The sequence below is a fragment of the Galeopterus variegatus genome, unplaced genomic scaffold (assembly GCF_000696425.1).
Source record: "Galeopterus variegatus unplaced genomic scaffold, G_variegatus-3.0.2 Scaffold1571, whole genome shotgun sequence".
NCBI lineage: Eukaryota > Metazoa > Chordata > Mammalia > Dermoptera > Cynocephalidae > Galeopterus > Galeopterus variegatus.
In genome coordinates, this window is record NW_007727682.1 from 171,198 (window position 1) to 187,405 (window position 16,208).

At 53.0% G+C, this 16,208-nt stretch overlaps 3 protein-coding genes across 6 annotated transcripts; 1 reads left to right on the top strand and 2 right to left on the bottom strand.

The window, feature by feature from the left end:
- The first annotated feature begins 519 nt into the window (after positions 1–519).
- On the top strand, positions 520–4,027 carry TMEM150A (transmembrane protein 150A). 3 transcript variants are annotated; one of them, XM_008577734.1, is made up of 7 exons: positions 520–703; positions 1,105–1,152; positions 1,481–1,567; positions 2,151–2,218; positions 2,549–2,676; positions 2,843–3,020; positions 3,255–4,027. In XM_008577734.1, the coding sequence occupies exons 1-7, from the start codon at positions 639–641 to the stop codon at positions 3,494–3,496; spliced, it is 816 nt and encodes a 271-aa protein (XP_008575956.1). In that variant the 5' UTR covers positions 520–638; the 3' UTR covers positions 3,497–4,027. The 3 variants fall into 3 exon arrangements, with proteins under 3 accessions (XP_008575956.1, XP_008575958.1, XP_008575957.1); XM_008577735.1 differs by having other exon boundaries at positions 617–703; positions 2,581–2,676; XM_008577736.1 differs by lacking the exon at positions 2,151–2,218.
- Positions 4,028–4,732: 705 nt separating this feature from the next.
- RNF181 (ring finger protein 181) lies at positions 4,733–6,636 on the bottom strand. 2 transcript variants are annotated; one of them, XM_008577737.1, is made up of 6 exons: positions 6,508–6,627; positions 6,125–6,176; positions 5,676–5,806; positions 5,386–5,495; positions 5,130–5,204; positions 4,733–4,872 (listed from the first exon to the last, which is right to left on the bottom strand). In XM_008577737.1, exons 1-6 carry the CDS (start codon positions 6,575–6,577, stop codon positions 4,813–4,815), a joined length of 498 nt encoding a protein of 165 aa, XP_008575959.1. In that variant the 5' UTR covers positions 6,578–6,627; the 3' UTR covers positions 4,733–4,812. The 2 variants fall into 2 exon arrangements, with proteins under 2 accessions (XP_008575959.1, XP_008575960.1); XM_008577738.1 differs by lacking the exon at positions 6,125–6,176 and having other exon boundaries at positions 6,508–6,636.
- A 2,503-nt stretch (positions 6,637–9,139) lies between these two features.
- VAMP5 (vesicle-associated membrane protein 5) lies at positions 9,140–16,201 on the bottom strand. Its single transcript, XM_008577739.1, has 3 exons — positions 16,186–16,201; positions 10,041–10,178; positions 9,140–9,586 (listed from the first exon to the last, which is right to left on the bottom strand). Exons 1-3 carry the CDS (start codon positions 16,186–16,188, stop codon positions 9,377–9,379), a joined length of 351 nt encoding a protein of 116 aa, XP_008575961.1. The 5' UTR covers positions 16,189–16,201; the 3' UTR covers positions 9,140–9,376.
- Positions 16,202–16,208: the final 7 nt, after the last annotated feature.

Sequence of the window (16,208 nt, forward strand, 5' to 3'; positions counted from 1 at the left end):
ACTCCTTCCTTTCCCCGAAGTTTCCCTTGATCCCCTGGGGAGGCTCGGGCCCCGGGTCCCCAGGGGGTCGCCGGCCGCCAGCTCCAGCCCAAGCCGGGGTCCCCGCGCCCACGCGAGCGGGGGCCGGGCCGGGCTTCCCGCGTGATCCCGCCCCTTGCCTGGGCGCCGGTGGTCAGGTAGTTGCCTGCGCCGCCGCCTCTCCGCCGCGCCCCATACGCCCTCCCAAGGCTTTCTTTGGCGTGGTCCCTTGGCTGCCCTAGCTCCAGCCCTTCTCCCAGCCCGGGTCCCTTAGGCAAGAATGGGTGACTCCCTTTCCAGATGTTACTGCCGGGCCCGAGTCTCAGCATGCCGGTGGCCCCCAGTGGATGCCAGAGGGTGTCCACGTTGTGGCCTGGGGTCAGCCGGAAGTTTAGACGCTCGGAGGCCCAAAGGGAGCTCTGGATGAGGTGTCGACCACATTCCCCTCCGCCTGCTTTGGTCAGTCACCGGACCCTGGACTTTGATCTGTCTCTCTCCTCCAGGTCAGGGCCGCTGATGGTGGTATAGGAAATATCTCAAGGTAGCTGGGCGAGTCCCCTCTTCCCCACCTACATCTTGTCCTCCCCCCCACGCCACCACCACCCTGGCTCCCCTCCCTCATGACGGCCTGGATCCTCCTTCCTGTCAGCCTGTCAGCCTTCTCCATCACTGGCATATGGACTGTGTGAGTAAAGGGGGTGGGGGAAGGACCCAACAAGAGCTTGATGGCACACACAAAGTCCCTTGTAGGATCCAGGGTGGTACCCAGGGTCACTCTGGCTATCTCCAAAGCCTGGCCTGATGCCTGGGCACACTACCCCTTAGGACAAGCTGGCACCACTACTGTCCAGAAGGGTAGCCCTGACAGACATACTCCTAGCTAGGGCAACTTCCAGAGGGCCCCTAGTTGGGGACCAGGCTGCAGGCTCTGGTATGGCATCAAGCCTGCTCAGGGCCACCCCAACCTGAATCCCCAGCAAGAACAAGGCTGAATGGGGCCAGAAATCAAGGGAGAAGAGAAGAGTCAGTGGGGGGTACCTTGGCTGGGAGGGGCATGGGGGCAGGGTGACAGTTTTGCTCCTACAGGTATGCCATGGCCATGATGAACCACCATGTGTGCCCCTTGGAGAACTGGTACGGAGCACTCTGCAGACAGCCTCACTCTAAAGCTCCCTCCATCTCTGTCCCCTCTTGGGCACATGGCTGCCATGAGCCAGAAAGAGACCCTGGGCCTTCACTGCTCTTCTCTGACATTGGTTCCCAGGCATGGCTTTGTGCACATATACCCACTTCCCACCATCTCTTCACCACTCTGACTTCTATTTCAGGCTGGCCCTGGGGAGTGGGCTGTTCCACCCCTGCTGGGAGGTCTGGGACAAGGTCCTCTTCTAGGCGTTAGTCTACGGGCCAAGGGCCTGGGGCCATCTCCTTTCCCCAGTCTACCCCCTGTCCTGCCTGCCAGGTCCTACAATGAGTCCTGCTCTTCTGACCCTGCTGAGCAAGGCAGCCCCAATACCTGCTGCACCCTGGATGATATCCCCTTCATCAGGTAAGTCCTGGAAATTAGGCAGGTCAGGGAGACCTACAACCCTCCCAAACTCCCGGAAAGCCCCTCATGCAAAGGACTGTCCTTGAGTCTCAGGAATAATAACTTTACTATGAGCCACTTAACAGCAATACTGCTTGCCAATTACTATGTGCCAGGCACTCTGCTGAGCGCTTTATATGCGTAATCTCTTTCATCCCTCTCAGCGGTGAGGCAGCTATTGTTTTCACCATTTTACAGGTGAGGAAACTGAGGCTCAGAGTTGTTGCTGTCCAGGTCACACAGCTGGATTTAAGCTCAAGCCCACTGATTGCCCTGCCCAAGTTCTGGCTCAAGGATAGCCAGACCAGCCGCAGGCCTCTGCAAGGAGTCTTGGGGCACTCCCTTCTCTCTCACACACGAGCTCTGCTTTGGGGGGACTCAGCCTGGAGCCAGCCTTACGTGAGGGACGCTGGCCGTTCTCATAAATCAGATGCTTGCCTGCTAAGGAACAGGTGCAGATAAAGCAGGGGAGAGCCAGTGGGCCAGAGTGGGGGCGCACTGTGCACCTGCCTTCTCTCATTCTGTCCTTGCCCCCTCCTCTCAGCAAGTGCGGCACACATCCCCCAGAGAGCTGTCTCTTCAGCCTCATTGGCAATGTGGGTGCTTTCATGGGTGAGTTGTACCCTTAGCCCTGCCTCACCAGCCCAATCCAGCCCCCCTACCCTCCCCCCAGAAAGGCCCAGGAAGCCCTTGCTCAGCACAGCCCAATCAAAGGGCTAAGGCAAGGGGAGCAAAGTCTCTCTTGTTCCTTCAAGGCCAGAGGCTGACTCGCACACAGCGCCCTGCAAGCCAGAGTCTGAGGAAAGCTAGTTCAGCATTCCCTTCTGGCCCTCAGAAGGGGTAGGAGCACCAGAGTGCCTGGGGGAAGCCAGCGAGCTCGCTGGGTGGGGCCAGGCCAGAGGAAGGCGCCGGGCTGGCCCCAGTCGTGCTCTCCTCCCCCAGTGGCCCTGATCTGCTTTCTGCGCTACGGGCAGCTCCTGGAGCAGAACCGGAACTCCCGGATTAACACCACAGCGCTCATCACAGGCTGCACCAACGCCGTGAGCCTCATGATGGTCGGCAACTTTCAGGTGCCCCCTGCCTCTTGAACTTTCCCTAACAGGGCCTGGCTGCCTACACGGGCAGCATCTCAAGGTTGGGAGTTGAGGAAGGAGGGACTGAGAGGCAAAGAGGGAGAGAGGCATAATAAGGGAGTGGCAAAGCCACTCACCAATTAGCCCCTGTCTCTGAGCCCAGGTGGATCATGCCAAGTCTCTGCACTACGTTGGAACTGGTGTGACCTTCCTTGCGGGGCTGCTCTTTGTATGCCTGCACTGTGCCCTCTCCTTCCACGGAGCCATTGCCCCCCTGGACCTGGCTGTGGCCTATCTGCGAAGTGTGTTGGTTGTCATCGCCTTTGTCACCCTGATCCTCAGTATCCTTCCAAGACAGGGCAACCAGAAACTTATCCTCTATCTCAACGCTTCTCTCACCCAAGATGGGGGTGGGGGCCTAGATGCCAGCTAACACTGCCCCTGTCGTCTTCTGCTCCCTCTGGATAGGTAAGGCCTGAGCCTTTAGCCCAACCTAGTTATATGTCTGGGACTGCAGAAGGCGTATTGCCAGGTTCCCACACATCCTTCTGAACATTTCCTTAGCTCCATTCCAGGTGCTGTCTGCTTTTTCCATGAGAGTTCTCAGCTGCAGCACGGGGCAGCCTTGTTCGAGTGGGTGTTTGTCATCGACATCCTCATTTTCTATGGTACCTTCAGCTATGAGTTTGGGGCAATCTCCTCAGACACACTGGTAGCTGCCCTGCAGCCTGCCCCTGGACGGGCCTGCAAGTCCTCTGGAAGCAACAGCACCTGCACCCACCTCAACTGTGCGCCTGAGAGCATCGCCATGATCTGAGGTCTGGGGAGGGTGGCTGGCCCGACTTTCACAGCACCCCACTCCATATCTTCTTTGCATTTATTTTGTATCAAAAATGATTTTGAGAAAGTATTCTGTGGGGATCTGGGCTTCCTCGCTCTTGGAGAAGTAGCCATCCCACATCCACCTGTGCCATAGAGGGGCAGGCCCTGCCAGCTGCCTTGGCTGCACGACCTGCTCCCCTACCCTGTGGTGGTGTTTTGTGTTAACAGTCACCTGTCCTCACTTGCCCAGCCAGCCCTTCAGGTGCCTTCTACTCCCAGTGCCCGAGCCAGACCACTGGGGTTTCCTGCTGCAGGAATTGGGGGCTGGGACCAGCAGGGGGGATAGAGGTCTTGGGGGTGGGGTAAGCATGCCTTAGTCTAAGGGATTGCCCCCCTCTGGACCCACTGAGCTGCACTGGGATTCTTCACTCTGCCCCTCACTTCCTTTAGGGCAAATAACACAGCAGAACCACATGGGTATTTTAGTACTTTTTTTTTATATCTATTAAAAGAATTCTAATTTGCATGTTTGTAGTCTGCTTTGGAGAGTCAGCAAGGGTCTGATCCACACTTTCCCTTAGCAAAGGATAGGAGGAAGCACCTGCCCACCTGGCAGAACCTCAGCGACCCAGCTCTTTAAAAGGATGCCAGGTGCTATCCAAGTACCCCTTCAAGGCGTGGTGCTGACAACACCAACTCAAGGATTAAGACCCCCTTACCAGTCATCTTTAAAAAAAACAAAACAAAACAAATACCCTTCAAGGGCTTGAAACCCTTTTTGGGTTTCAACCTAAACGTCTAAACAGTCTAAAGAAACTGGTCTGATAATCTCACACTTCCTTCCCCAACTTGGAGTCCAGTCCCCCACTTTTTTTCCTTGGTTGGGGGGGGGTTGGGGGCTAATACAGAGAGCAACTTCTCCCTAATACAGGGAGAAGGGGATACAGGCTAGTTTATCAGCTTTAAGTAGCTACTGGGTGCCAGACCCTGACACATTCTTGCTTTCCAACCGTGAACACATGGACTCAAACCCTGGTGGCCAAGTTCATTACCTAGGCTCCACTGCCCTGGTCCAGATACTGGTTCACTAATACTGGTCCAGATGGGCCAGCAGGGAGAGAAATGCAGCCCGATGCATTCTGTGGTTTAGAACCACCTTCCCCAATAGCATTAGGGACCTGGTGGAGGATGCAGAGCCTCTGCCCAGGTCTGTGAGCAATGCAGCCGCAGGGTGGGTAAAGAAACCTTTAATGAGGATTCAGAGTGCAAGAGGAAGACATTGTAGAGGGCCAGCACTCAGCCCCAGCTGCCTCACGTGTACATGGCTCCATGGAGGTTCTCCAGTCGGTGCTGCTGCTGCTGCTTTCGAGCCTGGAGAGAAGAGGGTACAGTGGGCAGGGGCCTGCGGGTGAGGGATAGGGCAGCTATCATGGGGTGGCTCTCACTGTTTTCAGGCCCCTAGCACCTGCATCGCTGTGGCTCTTTCCCCTCACCAAAGTCACTGGGAAGGCAGACAGAACCAGGGATTCTGACGCCTACCCAGGCCTGCTGTGGCGGGGAATGAGAGCAGGGAGGACGGGCTGAGGGAGACCATCATGAGCCCCTCTACTTAACCACCAGCCCCCTACCTTATCTCGTCTGTGCTCCTCATAAGTATCGTCATCGGTGGGCAGCTCATGGCGGCACAAGGGGCAGGAATTTGTCTGGGAAAAGTAGGGCAGTGTTCCAGCCCAGATCTGGTCATCACAAGTTAATAACCCTCCCCTGCTCCCAATTCCCATCCTTACTCCCACCCCTCTTTGATCACTCAACAGTCCATAAACAGAAAGAAGCTTGAGAACTGAGCCCAAGGCAAGGTGAGGGCTGAAAGAAGGGAATCAGTACCTTGCTTAGCCAGGGCAGAATGCAACTGGAATGGAATAGGTGATGGCAAGGCATCTCAATGACGGTCTCCTCCTCCTCAAATTCCAAAAGACACACGGGGCACTTGATCTCTTTAGGAGGGAGTGCTGATCAGAAGAGCTGCTACAGGCCCCACCTCCCAGCTCCCACTCCTGAAGGACACCCTTGCCCCAACCTGCTAGAAAACTGAAGGGGCAGACCACAGTCTGGCTTGGAGAGGGGGTGGGTCTTGCAGACCTGCCCCAAACAGCAAAAGGAATTAGTGTCCTCACCAGCCTGAGAACCCCTGATGACTGTCCTGGGGAGGTTCTCAACCACAGTCTTGGCAGCTGGTGGAGGCAGGTGGTGATCCCAATCTACTACCAACCCCAAGTCTTCAAAGTCCATCCTATTGAAAAGTGACCTGGGAAAGAGGATGCAAGGTCAGAACCAAGGAAAAACCATACTTTCTCTTTGCCCCTGGGCATTAACACATAAATACCCCACCCATCACCTATTCCATTCCAGTTGCATTCTGCCCTGGCTAAGCAAGGTACTGATTCCCTTCTTGTATAGTAATAATAGCTACCCTTAGTAGTTAGTAGATGCTCAGGAGATAAAAAGCACGGTGGGAAATGGTTTATAGCTGCTCTCAGACAACCCGGGCACACAGACTGTTTATTCCCATTTTACACACGAGGCAACAGTCTCGGGTTAGTTACTCAGGCCACGCAGGAATAACCTGGTAGAGCCAGATTCCACGTCGGCAGTGTGGGCTTCCGTGCTTGCTGTTCCTAGAGAATATACACACCTACTCAACATGCGGGCCCCTAACCGGCCCGCATGACCCACCTTTACCGGTACCTCCCAGGGCTGGCAGCTCCCCTGCCCCCAATCCCATAACTCTCCAGCTCCAGTCTTTACCACAATCCAGTTGCCCGCGCCTGCCCACGGATGGCGCAAATTATTGACACACACAATCCCTTCTCCCCAATCTCGCCACCCGGACTAACATTCCAGATTATTCATCTGTCCTCCCTAGAATCCACTGTCCCGCATAATCTCCTTCTCCAGCCAGCCTCAGCCCGGAAACCTGGACCCCACCACCGAACCACGCGCACCGACCTTGCGAGCTCCAGCAGCATGTTGGTTCGGGTCTCCTGCTGGGGGTCCAAAGGCTCGCAATCGTGTTCATCGAAATAGGACGCCATGGCTGCCCCGCAGTCTGACACAGCTTTTGCACCCAGCCCTATGCGTCCTCGAGGCGCTAGCCAATGAACTAGCGAGTTGAGAGAGGATGGCCAATCAGAGTATCCGAGGGGCGGGCATGGGGGGGGAGCTAGTTCAACGCACACAAGCGGAAGTACTAATTCGGCCGCCTCTCATTGGTTTGGATAAACCAGGTGACCAAAGACTAAAGCCAATGGTAGAGGCCGGGGCTGGTGTGGAAACGTTTGTGTTTTAAGTCAGTCAGAGGCTGTAGTAGATTCCCGAGAATTTCTGGCCTGGTCGCGTCGGTAGTGCCCTGAGAAGCCAAGTGTCTGGGCCGTGAGGGTCCTTGATCTGCCCTGAAGCTCAGAGGGTCTCGGCAGTGCAGATTCTTAAGGTCTCTCCGAGAGACGGAGGCGCTGGCCCTGGGGCTCAGGGTTCTACGAGCCGGGGTGTCAGGAGGCTTCCCGCTGCTCTGCCTCCGTCCCCGCCGGGCACTTTGCCCCGCTGCCCTCTACATGGTTCGGGAGTTCGTGCTTGATCCCACTCCCCACCCCCGGAAAAAAAAAAAAATTCCTGTGTATTTCTTATGTGTTAGGCATAATAATAAAGAGTGGGGCTAACCTCCCTAACCGAGAGAGGGAAGGTCTCTGCTGGGGAACCTGTGGCCTCACCTGCTCATGGAACTGTGTGACCCTTAGCCTATTGCTCAACCTCATCCCTAGCTTCTGTAAAACTAGTGGCTTGAACTAAATACTGTAAGTTTGCATCCTTGGCTACAAATAAATCCCCTGACGTGGGGGAGGGGCTACTGGGAGAGAGGTATCTTTAGAAAATACCCCCTATGTCTGATATTTACCCTGGAAGACTCTGATGTAACTCATCTACGGTGGGGCCTGGGCAATGGCATTTGTGTAAGTTCTGCAGGTGATTCTAATGTAAGCCAGGCTTGGGATCCACTGCACTCAGTGATTTGGATGATAGCCACTATTTGGCATCTAGAAATGTTACATTAATGGATATTTTACACACAATATCAATAATCCTCAGAATATTCCTGGGAGCTAAACATGATTATGCCCTTTTTATCTATCTGAAACCTGAGTCTCAAAAGTGGCTTGCACAAATTCACACAGCCTGTAAGTGGTGTTGCTGACTAACTGCAGGGAGGAGTGCTTTCCTCCCTCTCTCCCAGGACAGGAAGATGGTAATCAGCGAAGTGATAGTAACAAACTCTATAAGGAGTAGAGCTCTATACAACTCTCAGGGCTTGTTCTTGTTTCTATCAATAGCCCATACTCTACCTAGCAAGAAACTGCTTATTTTACACACTTGACCCTGGATTCCTCTTGCCACTCGCACTTGACTTTCAGCTGCAGTTAAGTAGCCCAGGCAGAGGCTGCCCTGCTTCCATAGTCTTGGTGAGGGCTTCTTCCTTCTTCCTTGCCTTTGCACAGTGATCTTTGCTGTGGCCCTGAAGGCACTGCTTGCCTGGCCCTGTGTGGCCCTGGAGCTTTGAAAAGCCAGCATTCTTTCCTGCAGGGCAAACTCCAGGCCGCCCATTGTGACCCTGCATTACAGCATCATAGAAGCCCTCCCCATCTGCACTGCCACCTGCCCCATCTGTGATCTGGTGTAAAGCCTGAGGAAAAACGTGGGCAAGGAATTTGGAAAAGAGGAAGTGTGCAGAGGGGGGAAAGTCTATCTGAAGGTGTGAGCCTCATTAAAAAAAATCTTTGGGGCTGGCCAGTTAGCTCAGTTGGCTAGAGAGTCATGATAACACCACGGTCAAGGCCAGCCCATGGCTCACTAAGGATAGTGCGGTGCTCATAGCACCAAGGCCATGGGTTCGGATCCCTATATAGGGATGGCCGGTTGGCTCACTTGGGAGAGCGTAGTGCTGACAACACCAAGTCAAGGGTTAAGATCCCCTTACCGGTCATCTTTTCAGAAAATAAAAAAATAACACCACAGTCCAGGGTTCGATCTCCATACCAGCCACCAAAAAGAAGAAAAAAAAAAAATAATACAAATCTTTCCATGACATTTTAAAAAATCCTTGTATCCTTGTATACTCCATATCTCTTAGATTTTCTTTTCTGCTTATCTTTCTATTTTCTCTTTACTATTTCCCCTGGGAAAATTTCTCAATCTAAGCTTCTAATTCTCTGTGTCATTCTTTAGCTAGCTATCCCATTCCAATAATTATATACTTTATAACTAACTTTTACATGTTTTATTAAATCTGAGCACCCCCAAGATGTTACAAAAATAATAGATTTCATTGTCAGGGAAACAGGCTCAGAAGGGAAGGACTGATTCAAGGGTCTGGTTTGGGGGCTGTTTTGTCCTTGCACCCACACTTCAGAAAGGTCTGTCTGTGTAGGGTTGGATCAAGTAGGGAAGAGAGCAGAAGGGGCCCCCTCCTGGGAGTGGAGTCCTTTGAAAGGTGGGCTTTCTAAGTGGCCCCAAGAGTGGAGGTAAAGTGGGATTAACCAACTTGGGGAACTTCGGACACACTCATATATACATACACACACACACCAGCTTTTTAACCAAACAGCAGCTTTTACTGAGCTCCAGGTGGGACTGGCCTGGCATGGCCAGTGCAGCAGGTTGCCCTTGAAGGCCAGTCTGTGGCATGATGGGAGATACGGGGGTACACACATCAGGGCTGCCCTTCAGCGCTCACTGTGATGGCTCAGACAGGAGCAAACGCCAAGGTTCTCTGGAGACGAGAATTGGCCAGTGCAGCCATTCAACCTCTCCCCCAGGCCCAGCTGGGTCAGTCTCCTGGCCCTGAGGCAGTGCCTGCATCCTGGGCCTGTGGAGCACTACTGTCCACACTGCTCTGTGGAAGAAAGATGGCCAGCAGCACTATCAGGATGATGAGCAGGCCACCTCCCACCACCAGCCCCAAGTAGATCCAACAACGGGTGTTCTCCCAGCGCTTCTTCTGGGCCAAGGTCTTGGTTGTCTTGCTGAAGGCTGAGCTCTGTGGACACCCCCAGACACATGGATGAAGTTAGCAGATCCCCTAGAGCCTCAGAATCAGGTCCTCCCAACTCCATCCCAGCAAGGCCTCGTCTCTATCCTGTCTGCCCCTTTGTCCACACAATCTGCCCTAGGGCCCTCTCAGCCTGACTCCTGATCTCAGACACGGGTGTAGCCCTTGACTTTCAGCCCTACTAGCTCATCCCCAGTTAACAATGTCAGTTCTCACCTTTAGGAAGGTCCACAGCTTCAAACCAAGGACTTCCTACTTTGTGAGGTCTACCCATTGCATATCTAGGCTAGGGGTGCCTCAGGAAAACCAGAGGCCCTGCATTGGCCCTCAAACTGGCCTCAGCCCCCACAAAGGGCCTGGAGACCCAGAGCACAGCCTAAGAGCTCCCTCTGAGGGTTTCACCAAGCCTCTCCCCTCCCCTCCCTGCTCCCCAGCCTCACACCATATCCAGGAGTTGGTCTGAACGCTGCTCCAGCTCTGCCAGCTTCCCATCGCGCTCCAGGACCTTGTCGAAGTTGTTGAGCATGATTTCCGTCACCTCGTCTGCCTGCTGCTGGCACCGCTCCAACTCCTTCCCTGCCTGGGCACCAACCCCAGTCAGGGAGGCATGAGACCCCCACCTGGCCCTATCTGGCCCCAAGACCTAGAAGCCCCCTTCCCCCACTGTGTGTGGGTACAGTGTATGACTAACAGCATCCCTCATGTAAGGGTATGGCATGTGCAGAGTGAAGGGCTGGCCTTCTGGGTGGGTACAGCTCACCTGTGGTCTCACAGGCTCTTCCCCTTGCCCAACAAGGCAGGGACTAGATCAGCCCTGGCTTCCAGTATCTCAGCTTCCTCTAAGCTGCCCCAGGGTGGGACCTTCCCAGGAACCCACCCTCCCACAAAGCAGACACTGCTCACCTGCTCCAGGATGGCCTCTACCCAATGCACACCTGTACTGTGGCTTCCCACTGGCATGGGGAGGCAGCAAAGAACAGAAAACTAAGCTGAGTGGCTAGAAACCAGACAGGGAGGAAATCTACCCCACAGGCCTAGAAAGGTAATTTTGGACCAGCATACATCACATCACAGACTCTGCCTAACACCCCTCCCAAACTGAGAAGCTCAGATCTCCCTACTGGGCCTTTGACCAGTTCTGCCTTCTGGCCTGACCCCACTCCCCACATCATTTCCTACAGCTGATCCCTCCCTGCCTGGGAACCACATCCCTCCTGGCCTCTGACCTCCAGACTTCCAGTTAGCCAGGGTCTTTACTGGGGTCCAACTCACAGAGATGAGACCAACTCTGAGAGTTCCCAGCCTGGGCAGAAGCCTCACCTAACAAAAAAGACCCAGCTCACTTTAGAGAACTGGGAAGGGAGGTGCAGGGTCCAAACTGGGGCAGGTTGAGAGGACAGGGGAGAGAGACAAAGTCTGGGTCATAAGCAAGAAGGGCACTGGGCATTGGGTGCATGGGACTGAGAGAGACCCAGGGCGGGAGGCCCTGGTATGAGCTGGAGACCAGAAGCAGGCCCAGGGACATTTCTGGGAGGTGAATACCACAGGATTAGCAAACCACAGCAACTCCCTCCTCTCAGCCTAGTCCTCCACAGCCCATCCCTGTTCTCATCTGCTCCTCACAGAAAGGACGCCAAGCTCCCTTTTCCCCCAGCCCACATCACCCATTGTCTGCAGCAGACATCTTGGCACTTGACTGAATTCCCCCTAAAACCACAGAGCTTAAGTGTTGGAAGGGATCTGGTCGTCACAGAGAACCACCTCCTACTCAGGCAAGAATCCTCCTTCAGGATCCTTGCAGCTGCCTTGCACACAGCCTCCAAACATTCCCATTGTATGAGTACTATCTCCCCAACAGGACCACAAGCTCCCACAGGGAGGGCAGGGACAAGTGCCCTACCTCCATCTGCCATCATCCCAGGGGCCTGGGAGGCCAGCACAGTGCTGACCATTGCAAGGACTCAGTGAGTGGGTCAGTTGCATTATAGCCTATCCAAAAGCAACTCTTATTCTCAAGAGATGTTCTCCCAGTGTGTTTATCTAGCCCAGCAGGAGTTTCAAGGGGCAGGCACCTGAAACCCAAATAGGTCAATATTTACCCATGAGCTAGAAAAGCAACCTGCTTGGGGAGGGGGGCAGGCAAACCACTGGGAGGTAGGGGAGTGACATACGCTCACAGGCTGGGGGAAGTAGTAACCGGTGGCCACAGAAGAATGATGAAGACAGTAGAGAAGCTGTACTCTTTCTACCTTTTCCTGAGCCAGCCATCATCACCACTATCATCACTACTACATTATTCAACAAGCCTTCATTATTCGGCCCTTTGAACTTCCCCACATTCACACAGCTCAAGGCAAAAACTTGAGCTGGGGGGCCGGCCCGTGGCTCACTCGGGAGAGTGTGGTGCTGATAACACCAAGGCCCCGGGTTCGGATCCCACATAGGGATGGCCGGTTCGCTCGCTGGCTGAGCGTGGTGCTGACAACACCAAGTCAAGGGTTAAGATCCCCTTACCGGTCATCTTTATAAAAAAGAAAAAAAAAAAAACTTGAGCTGGGACAAAGATTCGAAAATGAAAATCACTACTAGACATTGGTGGGATGCTGGATGTTATTTTTTCTATTCTGAATGCTACAGCTGTTGTTATCTTATTTTCCTACAAGGGGTGATATTAGGTCACATTCTCTGGAGCACTGACTGTGCCTCCAGCTGCAATCTGGAGCAGTCTCCCCCTCACTGCAAAGCCGGGCCTGTTTGGAGCCAAGATGGGCCCAGGCCTAAAAGAACACATTCGCTCCGGGGAACACAGAGCCCTCAGAATCAAATCTTGGGCCATCCTTGGCCCCACTCAACCACAGGAAAAATGACACTATAAGGGCCGGCCCGTGGCTCACTCGGTAGAGTGCGGTGCTGATAACACCAAGGCTGCGGGTTCGGATCCCATATAGGGATGGCCGGTTTGCTCACTGGCTGAGCGTGGTGCTGACAACACCAAGCCAAGGGCTGAGATCCCCTTACCGGTCATCTTTATAAAAAAATAAAATAAAATAATAACACTATATGCACAGGTCTGCTGGTACCATAAGAAATGAAGTACTAGGGAAAGTGGAAGGAGGAAGCAACCAATGGGCAAGGGCCAGGCTGCCCTGTGTCACATTGTAACTCAGCATAGTGCCTGGCAGACGGTAATCACGAGATCAATATTTTCTGAATAAATTGTGCCTGTTCTTAAGGAGATCACTGTCCTGCTGGGGAAGAGACAGATGTGATACAATTAGAGAAGAGTAAAAAGTAACACTATGAGGTACAAATAGTAAGTGTGTAGCCACCCACGGAGAGGGTGAGATTGGATGGGTGGGGTGACTCCTTGGAGGACGGGGTCAAGCAGAGGAGACCAGCTTACAGGGAATGATAAAACAGGAACGAGCGCAGGTTTTGAGCCTAGGCAACAGAGAAGTGCTTCAGGATAACTTCCCTATTAATGATAGAAGGGCATGGATTGAAGTGAGAAAAGTCAGGGCAGAGAGGCCAGCCAGACAGGGAAGAAGTGCAAGGGTGTGAGGAGGAGATGCCTGCCAGGCCTGGGGTGGGGTGGGGTGGGTGGAATTGGGAGACCAGTAGCTGAGAGTACAGAGAGGAAGGGTGCGCAAGGGGCATTTCTGAGACCTGCCAGGGGCTTGCAGGGCTTGGGGTTTTGAGCCTGGGGGGGAGGAGTAGTTGTGTCATTGGCAGACAGAGGGTGGCAGTTATACAGGAAATGTTCTTGACAGACCATTATCCTCTGTATAGAATATCCACCTGCAACATTAAAATCTCCTCTCAGGTTTTTCTAGGCTCAGTGCCCTTGGTTCCTACTCTGGAAACACAGCTCTCAAAAACTTCCCTGTCCTGATTCTCCTTGACTCCCCTCTCGCCTGTTTAGTATCCAACAAACCCAGTTCCAGCTGTTGTGGGATGCATGGACGGGTGCAGGTACTGGTGTGGCATCTCCCTAGGTCAGCACTCAGTGGAACTCAGAGACTAAGAGAGGGCTCTGAGGTGCATCCCTCTGTTCAGATCTTGCCTCTGCCACTCACCAGCTGAGCGACTAAGACCGAGGAGGTGACCTTTCTGACCTGCCACTTCCTCCACAAAGTGGTGATAATAGTAACACCTACCTCATAAGATCAGTTAAGGATTATGTGACATATTGTAAATAAAAAGCTTAGCACAGTGCCTGACACATACTAAATACTCAATAAAAAAGAGCTATTATTATTGATGTAGCCAAAATTTCCTTAGCTGTTTTTTGGGTTTTTTTTTTTTTTTTCAGTCAGATCTCAAGAACTGTACGATACTTGTGGTCAATAAAACCTCTATCACTTGGCTAGAGTGTGGTATCAGGTCAAAGGTTCAGATCCCCATACCAGCTAGCTGCTAATAAATAAATAAGTAAATATATCCTCTAAGATAATTTTACAAAATGCACAGCCAAGTAAAGTCTTCCCTATTGCAAACTTGTGCATGTGTTTCTCTTTTTTAAATTTTTTTCTTTTACTCTTTTTGGGTGTGGACTCAGGAAATATTGTATTTTAATTGATGCATAATAATTGTATGCACTTAATTGTTTCTAACCTAAATACAGAACTTTACATGGCCTTTGATAACCACCATCTAGTTTATTTCCATCAGGTGTTGCAGGCTGTTGAGGTTTCACATTTTGAGTAGTAATAGCCACCATTCAATGGGCACATACTGTGAGCTAAGCACTGTGCTATTCATTCGCTTTATCACATTTAATCCTCAAACAACCCATTGAAGAAAGTATTAGTATCCCAGTTTTACAGAAAACTTTGGCCTAGAGGTGTTAAACCATCTGTCCAAGATCACAGAGCCAGTGAGTAAAAGATCTGAGAGTTGAACCAACATAGACTCCAGGGATCACACCCTTAACCCCTGTGCTAAACTAGATGCAGGCGAAGGGAGTTACAGTGCTTTTGCTGCTGGCTAAAGACTCACCAGACCTTTTGATGCTGTCAACTTAACTTGTGTGCCTATGAGTGAGGCCTGTGACTCAAAACACAAAGTCTTTGGAGAGAGGACAATGTACAAGATGAATGAATTCAAGTCATTACTCATTCAATTTCCATCTTTCCCATCACTGTTTTGTTCCTACTCTGTCCTCTATACCTTGTCTGGCCGAAAGGAAAGACCCAAGAAATCCTTGTTGACTGAATGAGTCACAGAGAAGAGGAACAGAGAATGGAAAGGAAGAAGGACTAGGTAGGGAAAGCAGATGGGAAGAAGGAAGGCAAAGAGCTGGGGGACAGGAAAAGGGGCAAGAGTAGTAGAAAGGACAAAAGGATGGAGCTAGGAGATGGGTGGGTGGAGGAGAGAGATCAATGTACCCTCCCCAGGCTCTCATCCACTATTGCCTCACATGCACCTGTGAGAGCCCAAGGTTTTCCAATACCTGCCAGTAAACTGTTCTGCCCTCAGCCTTCATTTTGTAGGCTCCTCTTCTTTCCAAGAGCTAAGGGCCAGCTAGAAGCCCAAACCTAGCCCGGCCTGATCCCTTGCCCTGCATGTGGGAAGTGGGCTCCGGGCTCTGTTCCATTCTCAGGGCCTCTTCTGTTTCCTGGCGTAGCCTCAGAGTGGCCTCAGAGCTCACTGCTACCTTCCTGCCCCACTTCCTCTTCCTGACACCAGTTCCCTGGAGATAAACCCATCCAGGCGTCACAACCCCTAGCCACACCACATCCATCACACTCTGCCAGCTTCTCCAAGACAGAATTATAATGTGCCAAGCCTGCTTCCTGCCTAGCCCATCTTCCCAGGAGCCCCTGGGGAGGGGAAACTGGCACCAGCTGTTCCTGACACCTTTGCCTTGGAGATGGCAAGTAAGTACAGAGGCCAGAGCCTGCAGCAGGAGTAGAGGTGACTCAACTCAGGAATGTATCACTAGATAGGGGTTAGGAGGGAGTCAGGCCTATGCCACACTCGGATAATGTAGGTGGAACTCTTAGAATATACAAACTCCTTTCCCTTTCACTGGGGGAAAGGAAATTGCCTTCCAACCCCCACCATGGGGCTGGAACGGCCTCTAACACCCCATCTACTCAGGTTTCTAACTCCTGGGCCAGGCTTGGCTCCTCACAGCTCCAGGAAGTGCTGAAGAGGTCATCACATTACCTACTACTTAGCATTGGGTTCTGAGTGCCAGGCGGGTCTCTGCCACTGTATCTCCTTTAACCCCTCAAGGACCCAGGGAGGCAGGTATTGCTGACCCCACTTCACAGATGCAGAAAAGGAGGCTCAAGGGGGTTAAGTGCCTTGCCCGGAGCCACAGAGCTGGGATCCCAGCCTGGAGTCTGACTCCAAAGCCGGTGCTCTGAACCGCTTCGTTCCAGGGGAATGGGAAACCCGGACCCTGCTCACTCGGCGCGGGGCAGCCTGGACGGGCTGCGCGCCTCACTTTCCCTCCCAAACTGCGCGCGGGAGCAGTCCCGGAGGACGCCCCTGCCCTCGGACTTTGGACTTCTGTCTCCGGCCCCCCACGCTCGCCCTCTGCCCCTCGTCGGGCCGACCGGCCGCGCCCGGGCCCTCACCATCGCCGCCGCCGCCGCCGCCG

Bases quoted from the DNA above. Each gene is read 5' to 3' on its own strand.
- TMEM150A (XM_008577734.1), top strand. From the start codon at position 639: ATGACGGCCTGGATCCTCCTTCCTGTCAGCCTGTCAGCCTTCTCCATC. The intron at 1,153-1,480 runs GTACGGAGCACT...CCTGCCTGCCAG, and splicing joins GTGTGCCCCTTGGAGAACTG to GTCCTACAATGAGTCCTGCT. The intron at 1,568-2,150 runs GTAAGTCCTGGA...CCCTCCTCTCAG, and splicing joins GATGATATCCCCTTCATCAG to CAAGTGCGGCACACATCCCC.
- RNF181 (XM_008577737.1), bottom strand. From the start codon at position 6,577: ATGAACACGATTGCGAGCCTTTGGACCCCCAGCAGGAGACCCGAACCA. The intron at 5,496-5,675 runs GTGAGGACACTA...TCCCTCCTAAAG, and splicing joins CATCAGGGGTTCTCAGGCTG to AGATCAAGTGCCCCGTGTGT. The intron at 5,205-5,385 runs GTACTGATTCCC...TACTTTTCCCAG, and splicing joins TTCTGCCCTGGCTAAGCAAG to ACAAATTCCTGCCCCTTGTG.
- VAMP5 (XM_008577739.1), bottom strand. The intron at 9,587-10,040 runs GTGTGAGGCTGG...GGGTGTCCACAG, and splicing joins CAGACCAACTCCTGGATATG to AGCTCAGCCTTCAGCAAGAC.